We start from the raw sequence: 17,957 nt of genomic DNA, 5'->3' as shown, positions 1-17,957 counted from the left end.
GATTGCATTAAGCTTTGCCATTGGTTTTTTTCTTGGACACTTCTGCCTGCTGAATCATGAAATTTGAAATGCACATTTTGTGAGAAATAGTGAATCCTTAAGACAAATAAGTGCTTCACAATTTAGCTGCACTGTCATATGCCATTTTCTTGTTTACTCCGGTAGAACCATTTGTTTGCTTTTGAATATATAACTAAGTTGAATGTTGCCTTACTTAATATATAACTAAGTTGTATGTTGCCTTACTTAATATATAACTAAGTTGTATGTTGCCTTACTGTTGCATTTGCTCTATATGAACTAACTTATGATGACATTAATTTCACTTTATTTGTATTCATTTTTTTTTTCTTTTCTCTCTTTATCTATTCAAAGTTCACACAAACTTGAAAAGTGCTTCAATTTTTGAAGTTTGCATTAAAAAAACCCTCAGCTACAGTGCCTTCACCTCAGCCTAGTTGAATAAAATATATTTAAAAGTTTATGTCCCAGAATAAGATATTTAAATATGAAATTTTTTTAACTTGACACACCAGTAATCAACATCATTCCTAACTTCATTGCATGAAGATTAAATTTTTGTCCTTGAGAATTTATTGAATTTCCTGATAATATGTCTTGTCTGTGTACCCATTCTCTCCCCATCCCTGCAGTGGTGACCTGGGTGTGGAAGGCAGAAGAAAGTCTTCTTCCAGACTTGGCAAGGATACAGAGGCAGATAGTGGTGTAGCTGGTTCTGCAACAGAGAAGAGATTTGCTTACAGCCTTCTGGAAAAGCTTCTGGAGTACTTTGATAAGGCATCAATAAGTATGACTCAGACTCAATCCAGTTCACGGTTCAGCCGTCGCAGCAGTTATTCCCAGTCCACAGAGGATGTCAAGTTCTTTGGCAAGGTGATATTTTATATCCAATATATGCTATAAAATGTGCCAGGTAAAATGACCTGTAATCTAAGTGTAAGGTATTCCTCCACAGCAATGTTGATAAGCAGCACTATATACATGTTGTGTTGCTTTTGTCTTCCTTAATAATGAGGGCAATGTGGTGATTTCTTCTTTTTTATCCTGTATTTAAATAATGTTGTAAATGAAATCAAGGAGTTACTTTTAACTTGAAAACTCTGAAAATATCAAGTTGAAAGTTTGATCAATCAAAAGTATAGATATAATTTATGAAGAGAGAGAGAGAGTGAGAGACACCCACGATTAGGTATGATGACTAAGTATGATAATTTTACCTGCAGTTAGACAAGTTTGTGATTTAAGCCTATAATCTTATTTTCATGTTTTGCCTAAATGAACATTAAAAGAAGTTAACAATCTATTCATTCTAATTAATTCAAATAAAGTTTTTCTGTAGATTTAAAATAGTTAAAACTTTATCAGACTCTCTCTTGAAAACTGGAGACCATCCATGATGGTTGACAATGCTGGAGAAAAAAAAGAAATGACAAAAATCAGCCAAGACTAAAGCTAGTGTTGTGAATTACAGAGATAGCAAATGTTCAAAGGATTTGATTATTGATAAGTCAGTAGAAAAGTTAAATATAAACAAGATGAAGCAAAGTAAGTCTAGCCATGTTATTTTCAAGTTTTCATAAATGCTATTGATAAAAAATATATTAGTTTTAATTTTATATGGCTATATCATTAACATTTGTTCAGGTATCTTGTGTATGATTTTTAAAACAAAAAAACAAAACATAACCACTTTACTTTTTGTTCAAATAAAGCATTCTTTGTTGATGGTTTTAACACCCTTTTTTACCTTTTAAGACTTTATCAACCAAAATTGGTATACCTTATATACTTATATACTTATGGTATAGTTATGAGCATGTTAATCACTTGTAACATTGATGAATTAAAGAATGGCACACCTGTCTCTCTCTGACTCTCTGTCTATGTCTAAAAGTGATCATGTACAGTAGACATAATTATCATTTTCAGTAAACTATAGACTGGAAATATTCTGGAAAAAATTCTATTTTTTCATAGTGATGTTGTGCATTTACTTAGATAAATAGGCACTACTTTCGAATTTTGATGTCTGGAAGTTTAAGTAATTAAAAACAAAATACAAATTAATTTTTGCAGATAATCATGTGTGTGTTTGTTCACCATGGATTCTATTTATATTTATTTGACTATTTAATCCAGTAGAGGGTGTTTGTATGAAGATTAATAAATGGGGGTCAGTTTCTGCTGTGTGTTGCCACAGATTTCTCCACATTGGATTTCAGCTTGTTTAATTTTACTGAATAGTCCAGTAGAGAGTGTTCATTCTTTGATAAGGGCAGTTTGTACCAGCAACAGGTTACTATTTCCTGCTAGGCTGTATGCAGATTATGGATACTAAAAGCTATTTTGCAGTTACTCAAGCTTAGACTTGTCTGTTTCCATGCACTTTTTAAAAACAAACTTTTTTTTACATTGCCATTAGATGTGAATTTTAAATATAAGGATTGACCAGTTTATTTTTTTTCCTTCAGTTCACTTAATCATGAAGCAGAAACCATCGTGCTGTATGATCTGCATTTTATACACCCACCATAAGGCAGAGTGTATTCTGATGTCCATCTGTCTGTCTGTCTCTTATCAATTTGGTTTCTACACAAAAGCTCAAGTTGTCCACCATCTATGGTTATCAAACTTCATGGATGACATGCACTTTGAGTAAAGAAGAGATCCACAGATTTTGGTTTTAAAAGCTGAAAAATCAGTCACTATGACTGAAATAACAAGAATGGCTTCTGCATGCTGAAGCTTTCCACTTAGGGTAAGAAATAACCCTATTGATTTGGGGGCAATAAGGTCAAGATTGCTTTGAGAGAAGAAAAATGCTGTTTGCGCAATTACTTGAGTTCTCCATCATCTGCAGTTTGCAACCTTTGTAGACAGCATGAACTTGGGGTAAGGATAAACTTTATTGTTTTTTTTGGATCAAAAGGTCAAAGGTCATACTCATTTTGACAAAAGAAGAAAAGTGGCTTCTGCACAATAGCATTAGTACTGCATCATGTAACTGGATCAACCATTGTAGTTAGCTTGCACAGAGGAAGTCTATTGATTTTAACATAAAACTATAAAAGGTAAATTTAATAGCAGCAATTACTTGTCTGGGCCCTGAGTGGCCGAGTGGTCTAAAGCGCTGTCCGTTATGTATCACTGCCATCTCACCTCTGTCTGCGTGTTTTCGAGTCTCGGATTCAGCCAATGTGGGTATGGGAGAAAGCTTGCCAGTAGCTTCTTGTGGGTAGGTGGTTCTTTCCGGAGTTTACCCAGGTTCTTCCTCCACCATTAATACTGGCCGCCATGTATAGCCTATTGTGTGCTGAAAAATGGCTTTAAACCCAACAACAACAACAACAACATTACTTGTCCTGTTGCTGTTGCTTATCTAATCTATTTTCATGCCGAAAACATACTGTCCATATGATGTGAATACATCCTCCCAGAGTGGAGAAAAAGTCAGTATGACCCTTTGACCTTCTGCACACCACTCTGTCGCAGAAGGTAGATGTACCTATATGTCATTCTTTTCACAGACGCCATGCTATATAGACGTCTGAGGCCATTGTGACAAGAAATTATGCCTGTAGACAACTAATCTACCGCAGTTAGCAGTCTCTCATTATCTCAAGTGTTTAATAATTCTCAGTGTTACTACTGTCCGTTTGTTTCTAAAACCATATTGTAGCATTTTGTTTTCCCCCTTAGAACTTCATTCTTTGCAGGAATTCAGAAGCTGCCTCGTGTTCTACCCATGGTTGTAGACACTTTTACTTTAAAATATTAACTGATTGATAGAGGTAAGTCCCAGTGTTCAAGGAACAATAACAGGCTCCACTCCAATGTTGAGGACATCATTTCCAAAAATGCTGTGTGGGATACACACACAGACTGCATCAAGTGCTCCAGGTGCTCCAGGTGCACTTGAAAAAACCATTGCACCATTTATGATCTATAGTCTTCCATAACCTGGAATCTAGTAGATTCCAGGCATACCTATCGAAGAAAAAACAGAACAATATTCCCTACTTCTTCATCTGATTTTTCTGGCTTTCCTTCCAGATCTCAAATGTTAGGACAAACATCTTCAGTGGCTGTAGAAGCCCTTCCAGAAGGAGGGTCTCGATGTTTGAGAAGCCATTCAACTTGATGACGGAAAGTTTTCACGTCCCTAACAGCATTCACACTTCAGGTAGTAGGTTGCTCCTTCATGCTGGGGAGGTAGAGGACTACAACCGTGGGTTGTGCCCTTCCATTAGGGAGGTAGAGCACTGTGATAGTGGGTTGCGCCATCCCTATAAGGTGGTTGAGCACTGTGACAGCGGGTTGTGCCCTCTCTTGAAGGAGGTTGAGCATCATAACCATTGACTGCACACTCCCTTTAGAGAGGTTCAGCACCACGATAGCGGATTGCTTCTTCCCGTGAGGGAGTTTGAGCACTGCAATACATATTTTGCTTCTGGCAGCATGTTGGCCCCGTCTGTTAGGGAGACAACATATTGCACCCATGATGCACAGAGTGAAGATGAGGTCTTATCCATCAGACATTCATTGACTCGTAGTACGGGGCCATGGCCAGGACCAGGACCGAGCTTCCCCCTCTCCCCCCTTTACCATCCCTCCCTGTGCAGGATTTACAATCTATACACAGGATTGAGGCTTGGTAGGGATGGGGACCGTTTTGGTGTCCCCCCTACCCAATTATACCTATGAACCCTTATGGTATGTGGGGCCTTCCATCCCAGGGATCTTAGTCCATTATGCCTCCATAGCCTAATGGACCTTGCCATACCAATTGAAGTGATGCTATGGCTTGTGTCCCACCATCACCTCACCAAGTTGTTTCCTTTCAGAAGGCTACAGGTGTTACATACTTGAGCGTAGTTAGACATTCTGCACCTCCTGATCAACCAGGGACTGTGACACATATTACTCCTATGCCCCTCCATCAAGGGACATAGTGACGCCCAGCCACTCTCCAACTCAGAGCTCTTGACTATGATGATGATGATGCTCTCTCCATTCTCGTTGACTCCAACAAGTTTGAGACAGAAACTGTGACAATAACACCTTCTCTCAGGCCCATTCCCTCATCTCAGGTGGATGAGGAAGAAGAGGTGGTCTGGTCCTTTGATAAGGTGGTAAACAAGGTTTGCCATTTGTTACCCCCCAACTTGTGCCCCAAACCATCCAGCACACAGTCCAAAAAGATCCTTTCCAGTTTGGAAAAGATCACCGGGGTACCACCTCAACCAGACCCCTTACTTCTCCCACATTCATCTATGATTGAGGAAATATCAGGGAGGTTTTCACGAAGCCAAAATATGTCTCAACAACGTAGAGGGTAGTCTTTTGCTCCCTCTATGTTGAGACCCTTATATCTTCAAGCTGTTGGGTACATTGCCCGAATTGGTCTATTAACCTCCTCCTTTGGATGCTGATGCAGCCATAGTGGGTATCTGGGATCTTGGGCACACTTTCCCATCAAAACAATTGATGCCATGGAACAGACAAACCAGTTACTTGTAACTATAGCCTTGCATGCCAACCTTTTCTTAGCTACTTCTTTAGTATGCTGAGATATGCCTTCCTAAATCCAACCACATTACATGTGATGGAGGCTGTGGCCAAAACATCCTGGCATGTGGTATCTTGCCATGGCATTATCAGCAGAATTTCTGCACATGTGCCATGATGCTGCATGGACTTGTTAAAGGCCTTGCTTAACCACAGTAGAGACCTTCTAAATGCTACTCCTCTAGAAGCTGAGACCCTCTTTGGGGGCCTCATTCTTACCATGACTTCTAAAGACTTACTCATTCACCAACATCGATCTATTACCTCCCCTCCTGGTCCATCGCAATTGACCAGGAAACGAGTTTAAGCAAATCGTCTAAAGGGACCATCTGCACATTTTTTTAAGCAGGCACAACCTCAGCCCGATCCACAAATTCTTGTTAGACCACCTCCTCCCTCATCAGGTCCATGGTGCCCAGGTCACTGCAGATCCAAGAGGAAGTTTTCTGACCCACCTTCCTTTCCTAACACGGGGCAGGAAGGGAGGGGGTGAGCAGCCATAGCAAATTACATCATCTCCTATGCATCCCCTACCCAAGTGTTCCAGAAGGTGCTCACCTAGGCCTTTTCTAATAGCTTGGTCAAGCATCACTGATGATGGTTGGGTCCTCTCCATTGTAAACAAGGGTTATTGACTCCAGTTCAGGAACAACCCCCACTATCAAGGACCTCCATTTTCTTTCCCTAGTCCAATCTGGTGGAATTAAGGGAAGAGGTGCACACCCCTTTGTAGAAAGGGGCAGTCAAGAGGGTTTTAAATGATCAGCCCCCCACCTTGTACTTCCAGATCTTCCTGGTCACCATGAAATGCAGGAAATTTTGAATCATTATCGATCTCACTCACCCAGTTTCTGTCAGAGGAAACCTTCAAGATGGAGACAACCTACACAATCTGGAATACTCTTTGTCTGTCTGAGTGGGCAGTCTCCATTGAACTTCAGGATGCTTATTTTCACATCCCCATTTTTCCTCCACACTGCAATATCTTCATTTTTGCCTAGACCAGAAACTTTTTCAATTTCAGGTTCTGCCGTTCGGAATCTCTTCCGTATTCAGTCTTCACCTGGGTTATGGAAGTAGCAGTGGCCTACCTTCAAATACAGGGAAAATGATTCTCCAGTATTTTGATGATTGGTTGATTCACCTTTTTCATGTTCAGTCCTTTCATCAGGATCTGTTTCACTCTTGGTCCACCATAACTCATTTGGGTCTCTTACCCAACCTAGAGAAGTCGGAACTCATTCCCTCACAGGACATTGTTTACGTGGGGATGAACATCCTCACAAACTAAAATTTGGTCTGTGTTCCCTTGGATCAGTTAGATCGAATCCTCACTCTCCTAGAGACACTGCAAGCAAAAACTGTTGTTTCTGTTCTCGGAACCTTGAACACTTGTCGAATTGGTTTCCTTTGGGACATCTTCACATGTGTCCTCTACAGTTATTTCTTCTGAGAAGGTGGAAACCTCTCAGAGATTCTCTATCAACCCCAATCCCTCTAGGACCCATTTTTCATCACCATTTGTTTTGGTGGATGAATGGAGACAGATTCCTGATGCATGCATTCACCCGATCCCCATTCCTATTTGTTCGCAGATGCATCAGATTCAGGCTGGGGAGCCAATTTAGAGCCAGAGGGCATACTTTTAGATGGTTCCTGGACTCAGACCAAATTGTCCCTCCACATCAACAACCTAGAAATGAAAGCAGTATTTCTAGGATTGCAAGGGTGCATCAACCTAATAAGGGGCCGATGTGTCATGGTCTCCTCAGAGCTTCAGAGAAGGTCACAATGTGAGTTTGCCATGTTCCATGCAAGATGAACGTATTAGCAGAGAGCCTGTCTGGAGCAGACCTAGCCATCCCCACAGTATGGTCTCTTCAATACTCAGTAACAGAGTATTTGGGGAAGACCTCTAGTGCATAATTAAAATTAGTTTTACCCCCCCAAAAAAAACTACATGTCAATTTATGGAAGAAAACAAAATGGTTTCTAAACAATAATGTGAGTTCTGCAGCATCAACAGTTGTCAAATTCTGTGGATAGTTTGCACTGTGTGTACTAAAAATGATAATTATATTAAACAGATAGATATGACTTGGCACACAGCACACTCAAGTGGACCTGGCACAGCAATTTCTGAAAGGTTGCTGATGGCTGGCCTTGATGACTGATTTGCATAAAAAATTTGTATGACCCGATGGATCTACTGGATAAAAGAGTAACTGTCTTATGAAAAACCCAAATGACAGCTGCATTTTTTTTGTTTTAGGAAAGAGTTTATTTTCTGTATATTAGGACAGGTATATAAATGTTTATATGTGTGTTTGATTTGGATTTTTAACATAGCTTTAACAATTTTTCAGTCATATTGCTATGATGTCTACAGTGTTATAGTTTATGGTGACGTCTAGCACTGGGGCATCATGCCGCAGACATTTAGTATCACGTCCCACCCAGTCACATTATCCTGACACCAGGTCGACCAGTCCTAACACTAACCTCTTAATGCTGAGCATAAAGCAAGGTAGCTGCTGGTACCATTTTTTTATCGTCTTTGGTATGACTTGGCTGGGGTTCAAACCTGTGACCTCTTGCATTCGAGGTGGATGCTTTAACCACTTTGGCCACCACAGCAGTCTATATAAATGTATAATTATTCAAATGTCAGTTTGAAATTTTGGCTTTCATCATCCTTAAAATGAATTGGATAGTTGTACATGAATATATATATATATATATATATATATATATATATATATATATATATATATATATATATATATATATATATATATATATATAGATACATACATATATATATATATATATATATATATATATATATATATATATATATATATATATATATATATATATATATATATACATACACAAGTAACTATTTTCTAACATTTCTCTTTTCAGGTTGTGTTACCTTTTGTTGAGAAATACTTCCAGGCTCATAGGGAATACTTTCTTGGCTCAACCACCAACCCCACTAGTGGCTCCATGGCCTCTCTGAAAGAGAAGGAGATTACTGCCTGGTGAGAAAATGATCAAAAACATACTATAAAATTGTTTGAAACTTTTGTTATGAAATTAATCAAAGTTTTAACACATAGTGTTTGTCATTTGTAGTTCACCCTGGTATACAAGGCCAGTTGAGTTTATTTCATAGTCATGCATCTGGCATGCATTGTCTATCTTTAATTGGGAATTATCTGTCATTCATCAGGAATAACTGTTTTCAAAGACCTTTTCACCAATTACAAGCAAATGTTGATGACAACATCCAGGACTTTCAGGTTTGCTCAGATATGACTATCATGACTAAAAACAGAAAAACCTTGAAATCAGCATCTCAAAAAACAGTGAACAGAATCTTACCAACTTGAGCCACTAGTTCAACTGATGTGATCCACTGTTAAATATTGACTACCAGTACTAAAAATAGAATAACCTTAAGATGACTTTCTTCAAACACTGCTGACCAGGTTTGTACAAAATGTTACAGAAATTCTGCCAGTGTTGCCTCCTTTCAAATGACTTTTCAGCAGCCACTGACAGAACAGCAAATGATTTTGATTGGCTATCATATATGGCTTCCATTACTAAAAATAGAAAATGTTTAAACAACTTCTTCTCAAAAACTGCTGAACAGAAGATAACCAAATGTTGCAAAAGAGAATTTTGGGATTAAGGTATTTAAAATTTATACAAATGATGCAATTCTTCCATAATAAATGATTGCTTTTACAAAGATGAAATGAATTCTTCAAAAAGTGGGAACATAATTTAACTATATCTGACAGCATTCTGGCATAAATGTTTTACACAGTCGTCCATTTAATGTCCATTAACCATCAAATATTTCTGCCATTGCTATAAAAACTGCGCTGATAGCCTGCATTATGTACTTGAACCTACAAAGATAGAAGCAGCCATTTGCATTTTGGGGGACTTTCCAAGGTTGTTTTATCATTAATTGGATACTTTGGATTCATCTAACACGTGACAGTAGTATGTGCAATGACATATAAACTTCCAGAAAGCAAGTTTTACTAGAGGGGATAGTCTTTTCAGGCTGTGATATGACTTGACCATGCTAATTGCAGTTCTATATCATAGGCACCTGGAAGCAAGATGTATGGACATCTGGCCAAGTTGTCCAAATGTAATTATATTGAATAAGTTAGAGGCATCAGAAAGTACTTGTATGTGAAAAGTTGTATGGGCCACCAGATGCATTTTTTATGTGGGAAAGGGCAAAGGTCTTCTCAAAGATTTCTAAACAGGACTTTGGTAAATTTGATAGAAAGCTTTCTGGCATATAGTCCTTCGAAGTTTGTAAAACCTATGCAGATTGGTCATCAAATATGGACACTGTTAGAACAGATGACAAACTTCAAAGGACTTCTAACTACTGAACAGAATTTGTCCTAATTTCAGATAAAGTTTCCAGACATGAACTCATTTCAGATTTGTGCAAAAATGATGTTCAAAATTTGAACAAAGTTAATAAATATACAGAAGCTTTCAAGGACTTTATCTCAAGAACTGGATAACAGAAATTAATCACATTTGACACAAAAGCATCCTCGTATAAGGATTTTCATGCTTTAGCATGTAATACTGATCTGCCATCCAATATGGTTGCCCTTTGTGAACAATAGTAAAACCTTTAAATTTCAGATAGCATTGTACTTAGTCACTTCATTTAGTGCATTTCACTAATACAATACTGCTTTATTATGAAAAGTACTTGAAATGGTGATTACACCGTCATGTTGGTGATGCCTCTTTCTGCATCATTAATATCTTGCATGTACCATTTGCTGGTAGTTTATGGTCAGTATAAAATTATAGGTAAGGTCGACAGTTTAGGCCTCGATTTGGCAGACATTCTTTTGTGATGTTAGATCTAGGTCTGAGCTGATCACAGGAAGGTACTTATATATTTACATGATGTTCAGGACTGTAGTCACTTTGTGTGTGAATTTTTCAAAGTTAATAACAGATTGTTCTAATAATATAACCTATGTTTGTAGTCTATTCTCGAAGTTGGCATTCACCTTGAGGACTAAACTGACAGCGTTTGGACATGACATAAACATCTGTGTCCAGTGTCTGCGAGTGCTTATCCAAGCCGTGGATGCAAGGTCAGTCAGCTCTGCTCAGTCTAAGTTCACACACACACACACACACATGGGCTTGGGCTAAGGAGAATCCTATCATTTTCGGGTTAAAGGGTTAAAGTCAATATGACTTAAGGAAGAAAAATAGTTTCTGCATAGTAACATTAGTTAATGCATTACATAACTGCAAAACTGAATGGATGCCATGCAATTGGGGATTAATGTATCGATTTTGTTGTTAAAAGGTCATGATCACTGTGACTAAAAGATGAAAAACAGTTTCCAAACAAGAATATTATTTCTACTTCGCATATCTGGTGCAGATGTTTGGAGATGGCATGCTTTTGAGGTAAGGAAGAAGCCTGTTGATTTGAGGTAAAATGTTAGGGTCACTCATGGAAAGAAGTCAGATGTTTTCTACACAGTAACATTTATTATATATCTAAACAATTTCATTAATTGTTTCACATACTTGGACCAAACTTTGAGGATGGCATGTGCAGTAAGGAAGAAGTCTGTTGATTTGGGGGTCATTGGTCAAGGTCAATAACAAAGAACCAAAATGTTTTCTACACAAAAATTTCAGTTCTTGACTGTATACCTTGACTGAAGTGTGTGGATTAGTTGCAAATTTGCTAAAAAATGAAGTCTTGTTTATTTTGGTGTCAGAAGTTACTGTGACTGAGAGAAGCAAAAGAGACTGGATGTTATGTCAGTTTGTCTGACCTTTCTGCCATCCAGCACACAATGTCATTAATGTAACTAGCCTTGCAGTATTTAATGTATTGCAATGAAGCTTTGTAAATAGTATGGCAGTCATAGGAAGATGTTTTTATTGACAAATCAGTTTGCTCCCAAAATTTTTGTTATGAGCTATTGCCTTTTTTGTCTTGTAGCTTAGTGCAGTGTATGACACAATCTTGTTAGTGCAATTAGTCCCCCAGTTTTTGAAGGTGGCCAGTAATCACCAGGGCCATTGTAGGAAACTGTTAAGCATGAGATGGACGTGTAATGTACTGTTTATGATATTGTTAAGAATGGACGTGTAATGTACTGTTTATGATATTCTTGTTAAGGATGATGATATTCTTGTTAAGAATGGAAGTGTAATGTACTGTTTATGGTATTCTTGTTAAGGACGGACGTGTTATGTACTGTTTATGATATTCTTGTTAAGAATGGACGTGCAATGTACTGTTTATGATATTGTTAAGAATGGACGTGTAATGTACTGTTTATGATATTCTTGTTAAGGATGGACGTGTAATGTACTGTTTATGATATTCTTGTTAACGATGGACATGTAATGTGCTGTTTATGATATTCTTGTTAAGGATGGGTGTGTAATGCATGATACTTTTCTTCAGAGTAAAACCCCAGTTTTGACACAGTTTGACTCAGTTTCTGGGGTATATGTATTCCATGACCACATTTCTACATTTTTATTGTTATGTAGATTATAGTTTATGATAGCTAGTTTATGATATAATGAAGTGACATTGCCAGAAATTGAATGTAGAATTTTTCTAAGCAGAGATAACTTAATAGCAAATTTTTAAATAAACATTACTCTGATGCATTTAATAATTTGAAAGAAGTTCATTTTTAATGGTATTTATCTTCCTAAATTAAAGTATTTCTGAAGTTGTCTTATTCAAAAACCAATGTCAGGTATACAGACTCCAGATAGAGTTTGCAGACCTTTTATGTATAAAAGGATATCTGGTATTTGACATGGGGCTCTTTGTGCAGATTTCAGCATAACACTGTTTCTTGATGAAATGAGATATTTTTACAAATACAAGTATATGATAGCAAAAGACTACACTTGAACAATGGAAAAAGAAATCATCTAAATTAGTTTAAGATTTTTTTAAAAGGTATGATTGAGATATCTCTTTGAGAATATAACTGTAACCTTGCATTTTGTTATTAATTTGTACTCAAAATAATATAGCCATTATTGTGCTGATGTGCTGTTAAATTCTATGAATACATACATACATACATACATACATACATACATATTGGCATATATTTTTGTATCAGCCCTACAGAGACTGTTGGTTAATGAATTTTGACTGCTGTTTCCTGTGTATAACAAAGAATCAGACTGAAAATAATAAAATCTGCCATTGTGTAATGTTTAAATTAGCTTTACAATTGAGTTGAAATCATAAGTAGGACAAACAGCATAGACCCCAATCTCCTGATGCATTATATATATATATATATATATATATATATATATATATATATATATATATATATACACACACACACAAGCTGATTGTGGTAAAAGTTTAAAAATCAGCAAGCTTTATGCCAGCTATCAGGATTAGTGTGTTTGATAATGTAATTAGGATGAAGGATGCATTTTGTGTCTCTTTCTTGCAGAACGGTTGTGAAAAATAGCCCTGAGATCATCCGGTCATCTTTGCTGCCATTCTTTAACAATGCAGCTGATGATTTAGATCAACTGGTGCAGAACCTGGACAATGAACGATTCAGTCACGTGAAGGGCACCATTACACGTGGAGCAACCAGCGTGAATTATGTCCACATGGTGTTACTTCCTGTTCTCACATCTCTCTTTGATCATATGGGTAGAAACCAATATGGACCAGATCTGATTGGTATGTATATGATATAAATATATTTCTAACATTTAAATATATGTACCAAGGTTTCTGATTGGGCAAACAACAAATTTGCTGCAGTAAAATCTACAATATACTTTGTGAAATTTTGATGCCACTCTGATATCATAACTTTCCATTTGACATCCAGCCACAGAATATTATATATTTTGCAATTTTTTACCAAAAATTGTAATGAATGTTTGATACATTAGGGATGCCAGTATAGTATTTGCAGATTTAAGAATGTTAATGGTGTCACAAATATCTGTTTTACAAAATTTGCAGACTCACCCACCAGTGGTAAAAATTTGTTTATGACAGTAAATCCTCATTAACATCGTAGTTATGAAATGCAAGGCAGGTAACTCCCCAGATTAAAATTTTGATATTTTTTTCCCACTTAAACAGCTTTTCATTTTTAGTTGGAGTGTGACATCTTTCATATTACAAAAAATTGCAGAGATGAGGTGGTATTGTATCGCTAAGATACAGGATACACATACCTGCCCCATACTTACGTCCTTAATGGTAAATCTGAATGGGAATGTGTATTGTGCCAGTTTTCACTGACAGTGGAGCATGTTCTTGTCAAGGTTATCAGCTGGCATCTGTATCTGTCTTGTAAGAGAAAATATTTACTTTTATTTGAAAAGGTTAATCTTCCTGATCAGTCTGGCAATTTGTGACCATTGTAGATCACAGTTTAAAAAATTTCTTATTTATCTTCAGTAGCTACATTTCATATTTATTTGGAAGGGTTTATCTTCATAGGGATTTTTAGCAATTTTTCCCTTTACAGGTTTGGAACTAAACTTTTTATCGGCATTATGGAGCCATGATTGTTCATCCCTGCACACACACGCACACACACACACACACACATATATGCATACACACAGACACACACACGTGCATACACACAGACACAGACACACACACACACATGTAGTGGAGAAGGAATATATTCTCTATAGATCTCAGATTGTAGTGGAAAATATTTGTATTGGTTCTGTAATTTATTTTGAACATTTGTAACTCCTGATCATCAGGCAAAGTTAGTTTTGTGGTCTGGCCTCATGTCTCATCCATTGTGTGTTGTCCATCCATCCAGATGCATTTTGGACTTTTCAAAACATCTGAACCAGTTTTACTGTAAGCATTCTGGTAAAAAGACCTTTACAGTTTTTATGAATAATACTAATCCACCATCAAGAAAACAACTTCCAAGTGACTTTTCCAAAGTAACAACACAGAACTTGGCTAAACCTTTTGTCACTGAAAAAGTCAGTGGTACATTTCAGGATAAAATGCCTACATCAGCATTTTATTTTAGAAGAATATATATCAGTGTATTTATATTCCTTGTTTCAGCTGGAGATATTCAACTGGCATGCTATAGAATTCTGAACTCCCTTTACAAACTTGGTACCAGTGGTAATAGATTTGCAGAGAGGTAAGGATCTCCTTTCCCTCTATCTGTCTCTTGCATGCATAATGGATAATGATAATTATAAGCCAGGATCTATGTAGAGCTGTTAGATTTTATGCAGGTATTGACTTCCTTAGATATATTGTACATTTCTTTGCGCAGCACTCAAAAAGAAATGCTTATTGTGCAACAACAATCTTCTCTCCTTAGATGGCATTAGGTCAGCTATAATCACATACTGTTTGCTGCACCTGGACTACCCATATAATTTTTAATGTGTGAAAAGTACAGGATTAATCTTGAAAATTTTAAGCTTGGTGGAATTGATTCTTATGTACAAACACATTTATATAAGTAAATCCTTAAAGTTTAGGAAAAGTAATCCATAACCCATTACTACGGCATAGCTTACACTATTTTAGTGCTGATAAACCATGTCTTTTTGAGTGGACAGTTGTCAGTAAGACACAGTCCAGTTATACATATTGCACAACCATGCACAAAACAGTTGTCTTTTTCAAGAAGCCACGTTAATGGATTTTAGTCAGATTTTTGACTGGTGAAAAATTGCTAATTTGCTAGCACTTCGCTGTATTGTGGTCTTCCATGTTTCATTGTTGTTCATCCACTGGGGTGCAGATAATGCACACATATCAACAACAGCTGAGTTTTCAGTGTTTATCTTGTGTATCCACTGGGGTGCAGATAGTACACACATATAAACAACAGGTGAGTTTTCATTGTTTATCTTGTGTATCCACTGGGGTGTAGATAGTACACACATATAAACAACAGGTGAGTTTTCATTGTTTATCCTATGTATCCAATGGGGTGTAGATAGCATACAGAATAGAAACAACAGATGAGTTCATATGTGACATAAAATATTGTCATTATTCATTGTTTCTTGCAGTAAATTTTTGTTTTAGAGAACAATGTCAAGACAGTCCATGGGGAAGTGTGGCTACAAGAAGGACCCTTTGAACTCTCACCTGGACTGCCTCATTTATTCAGAATGCACACAAAGTTAATGTTGTGCATTTTGTAAATTATGGTCAACTGAAATCTTGAATCTAACTGTGAGCAAGTGTTACAAATTACAGCTTGTGGAACAGCCCCCTGTGTCAAGTAACCATGTTATTTCATGAGTCCAGTCTGGTGAAATTAAAGGAAGAGGTACACACCCTATTACAGAAAGGGGTTCTGAAGAATGTCTCCTGCATTCTATTCCTGAACCTTCATGATCACCAAGAAAAGCAGAATGTATTATTTTGTCAATCTCTCCATTCATACCAGTTTCTCCCCTGAGGAACCTTTCAAAATGGAGAACACGTTCTCAGTCCTATTTACATTGCATCCATCAGATTGTGTAGTCTCCCTTGACCATTGGTATGCTTACTTGCACATCTGATATTTCATGCATATCAAAAATAGCTCCAATTTTACTTGGACCAGGAAGTTTTCTAATTCTTTTTTCTGCTATTCAGAATCACTTATGCACCAAGATTTTGGCTGATTTACAGTGTTCAGGTATAGTTCCTCCATCAAGATCTGTTTCATTGCAGGTTGACAGTAACTCAGATGGGTCTTTTACCCAACCTCGCAAAGTCTGAGCTAATTTCATCACAACACTTTGTTTCTGTAGGGATGAACTTCCTCATGAATCAGAACTTAGTCTTGGTCCCCTGGGTATGAATTGAATCCTAACGCTTTAACCCTTTACCTCATGCAAGCATCTTTGGATGCCTCTACACCTTTCACATGGAAGCACCTTTTGACGCCTCTACTCCAGTCACATGGAGGCACCTTTTGACGTCAGCTGTAAACATCAGCCATTTTAAGCTGGTTTTAGTAGCGCCACCTTCAGGGAAGACCCCCTATTAGATACTACATTCATTTCTGCAAATGACAATTACGTCAGATCACATGGTCACTATTTATGCACTGGTCGATATCTGCTATTTAAAGTAACTGGGTCGTAATCTCCACTCTCCAAAATGGCAGTCGCGGATTTCATTCAGTACATACGAAGTTTTCACGTTTAAGAATCACAACTATGAAAGATTCAATAACTTAGGTAAAGGCTCTGATATTGATGTAGGCAGCAATTAGTTTTTATAAATTATCAAATTCAGATGACTTAGTGATGTAAACGCAGACGAAAAACTTGTAAATTTCGAGTATGAGAAATGGCAGCCATGGTTGGTCATGCGGCCTCACTGACATGACGGTGAACGAGTTCTCTCAAGATTTTAAAGCACATAAAAAATTCTTCTCTGAAAAACAATTACACAGCTATAACAATCGGACTTTACTCTTAAATTTTTCCACATATAATAGATGTGTACCAAAAATGTAAAATGGTTCAAATTGCTGTTAAACGTAACATACACTACATTGCTTAACAGTTCACAGGCAGGCCTATGCATATGGGGTCGAATAGGTAACAGGTGTTCTATTTATAATGCGCTGCACTTTGTAACTATGCTGTATGAGGTAAAGGGTTAATGGGCACTCTGAGGAAAGACATCATTGTCAGTTTGCCTAGTACCTATCCCTAGTGGGAACCTTAATACTGCAAATCTAGGATGTCTTCATTTGTGTCCTGTGCACTTTCTTCTTCTCACAAGATGGAAACCACACAGAGATTCTCTATCAGCTCTTATTCCTACAGGACCAGATTTTCATCACCAGTTTGAGTTGCTTAATGATTTGGGACAGATTCCTGACTGGTGTCACCATGCATGCACCCGACCCCCCACTCCTGTCTCGTCATTGATATGTCAGATTCCATTTGGGGTGCTTATTTAGAATCAGAGCGTTTAATACTCCAGGGCCATAGGACATAGGACAAATTGTCCCTCAACATCTGCAATGTAGAAATGAAGGCCATATATCTAGGTTTGCAAGGATGCATTGAGAGAGTAAGGGGATGATATGCCATGGTCGTTCTGTCAACACATCAGTCATAGCTAATCTCTGACATCAAGGAGGTAGAAATGCTATTTGCATGGAGGTCTGGAAGAGCCTTCTCCATTGGGCACCCTCAGAAAACATCACTCTCAGAGCTTGCCACATTCCAAGAAAGAAGAATATATTAACAGAAAGTCTGTCCATAACAATCAAAACAGTCCTCATTGAACTGTCTCTACAATGCTG

General features: G+C 37.4%; 1 protein-coding gene across 8 annotated transcripts in view; it reads left to right on the top strand.

Annotated features, from left to right (window-relative positions):
- The window catches only part of LOC149804420 (ryanodine receptor-like), a 538,410-nt gene that overhangs the window by 346,833 nt on the left and 173,620 nt on the right, over positions 1-17,957 (top strand). For all 8 annotated transcript variants that reach the window (XR_016415653.1, XR_016415652.1, XM_089940121.1 and 5 more), the window contains 5 exons: positions 654-894; positions 8,518-8,636; positions 10,641-10,751; positions 13,125-13,363; positions 14,741-14,822. Coding sequence is in view for 6 of the 8 variants with exons in the window: in XM_089940121.1 (XP_089796247.1) it covers positions 654-894; positions 8,518-8,636; positions 10,641-10,751; positions 13,125-13,363; positions 14,741-14,822 (792 nt within the window). In the remaining 2 variants the exon portion in view is untranslated. The remainder of the gene's footprint in view (positions 1-653; positions 895-8,517; positions 8,637-10,640; positions 10,752-13,124; positions 13,364-14,740; positions 14,823-17,957) is intronic.

Source organism: Sinohyriopsis cumingii, chromosome 2 (assembly GCF_028554795.1).
Source record: "Sinohyriopsis cumingii isolate HCF-2022 chromosome 2, ASM2855479v2, whole genome shotgun sequence".
NCBI lineage: Eukaryota > Metazoa > Mollusca > Bivalvia > Unionida > Unionidae > Sinohyriopsis > Sinohyriopsis cumingii.
This window is presented reverse-complemented; position numbering and strand designations above follow the sequence as displayed.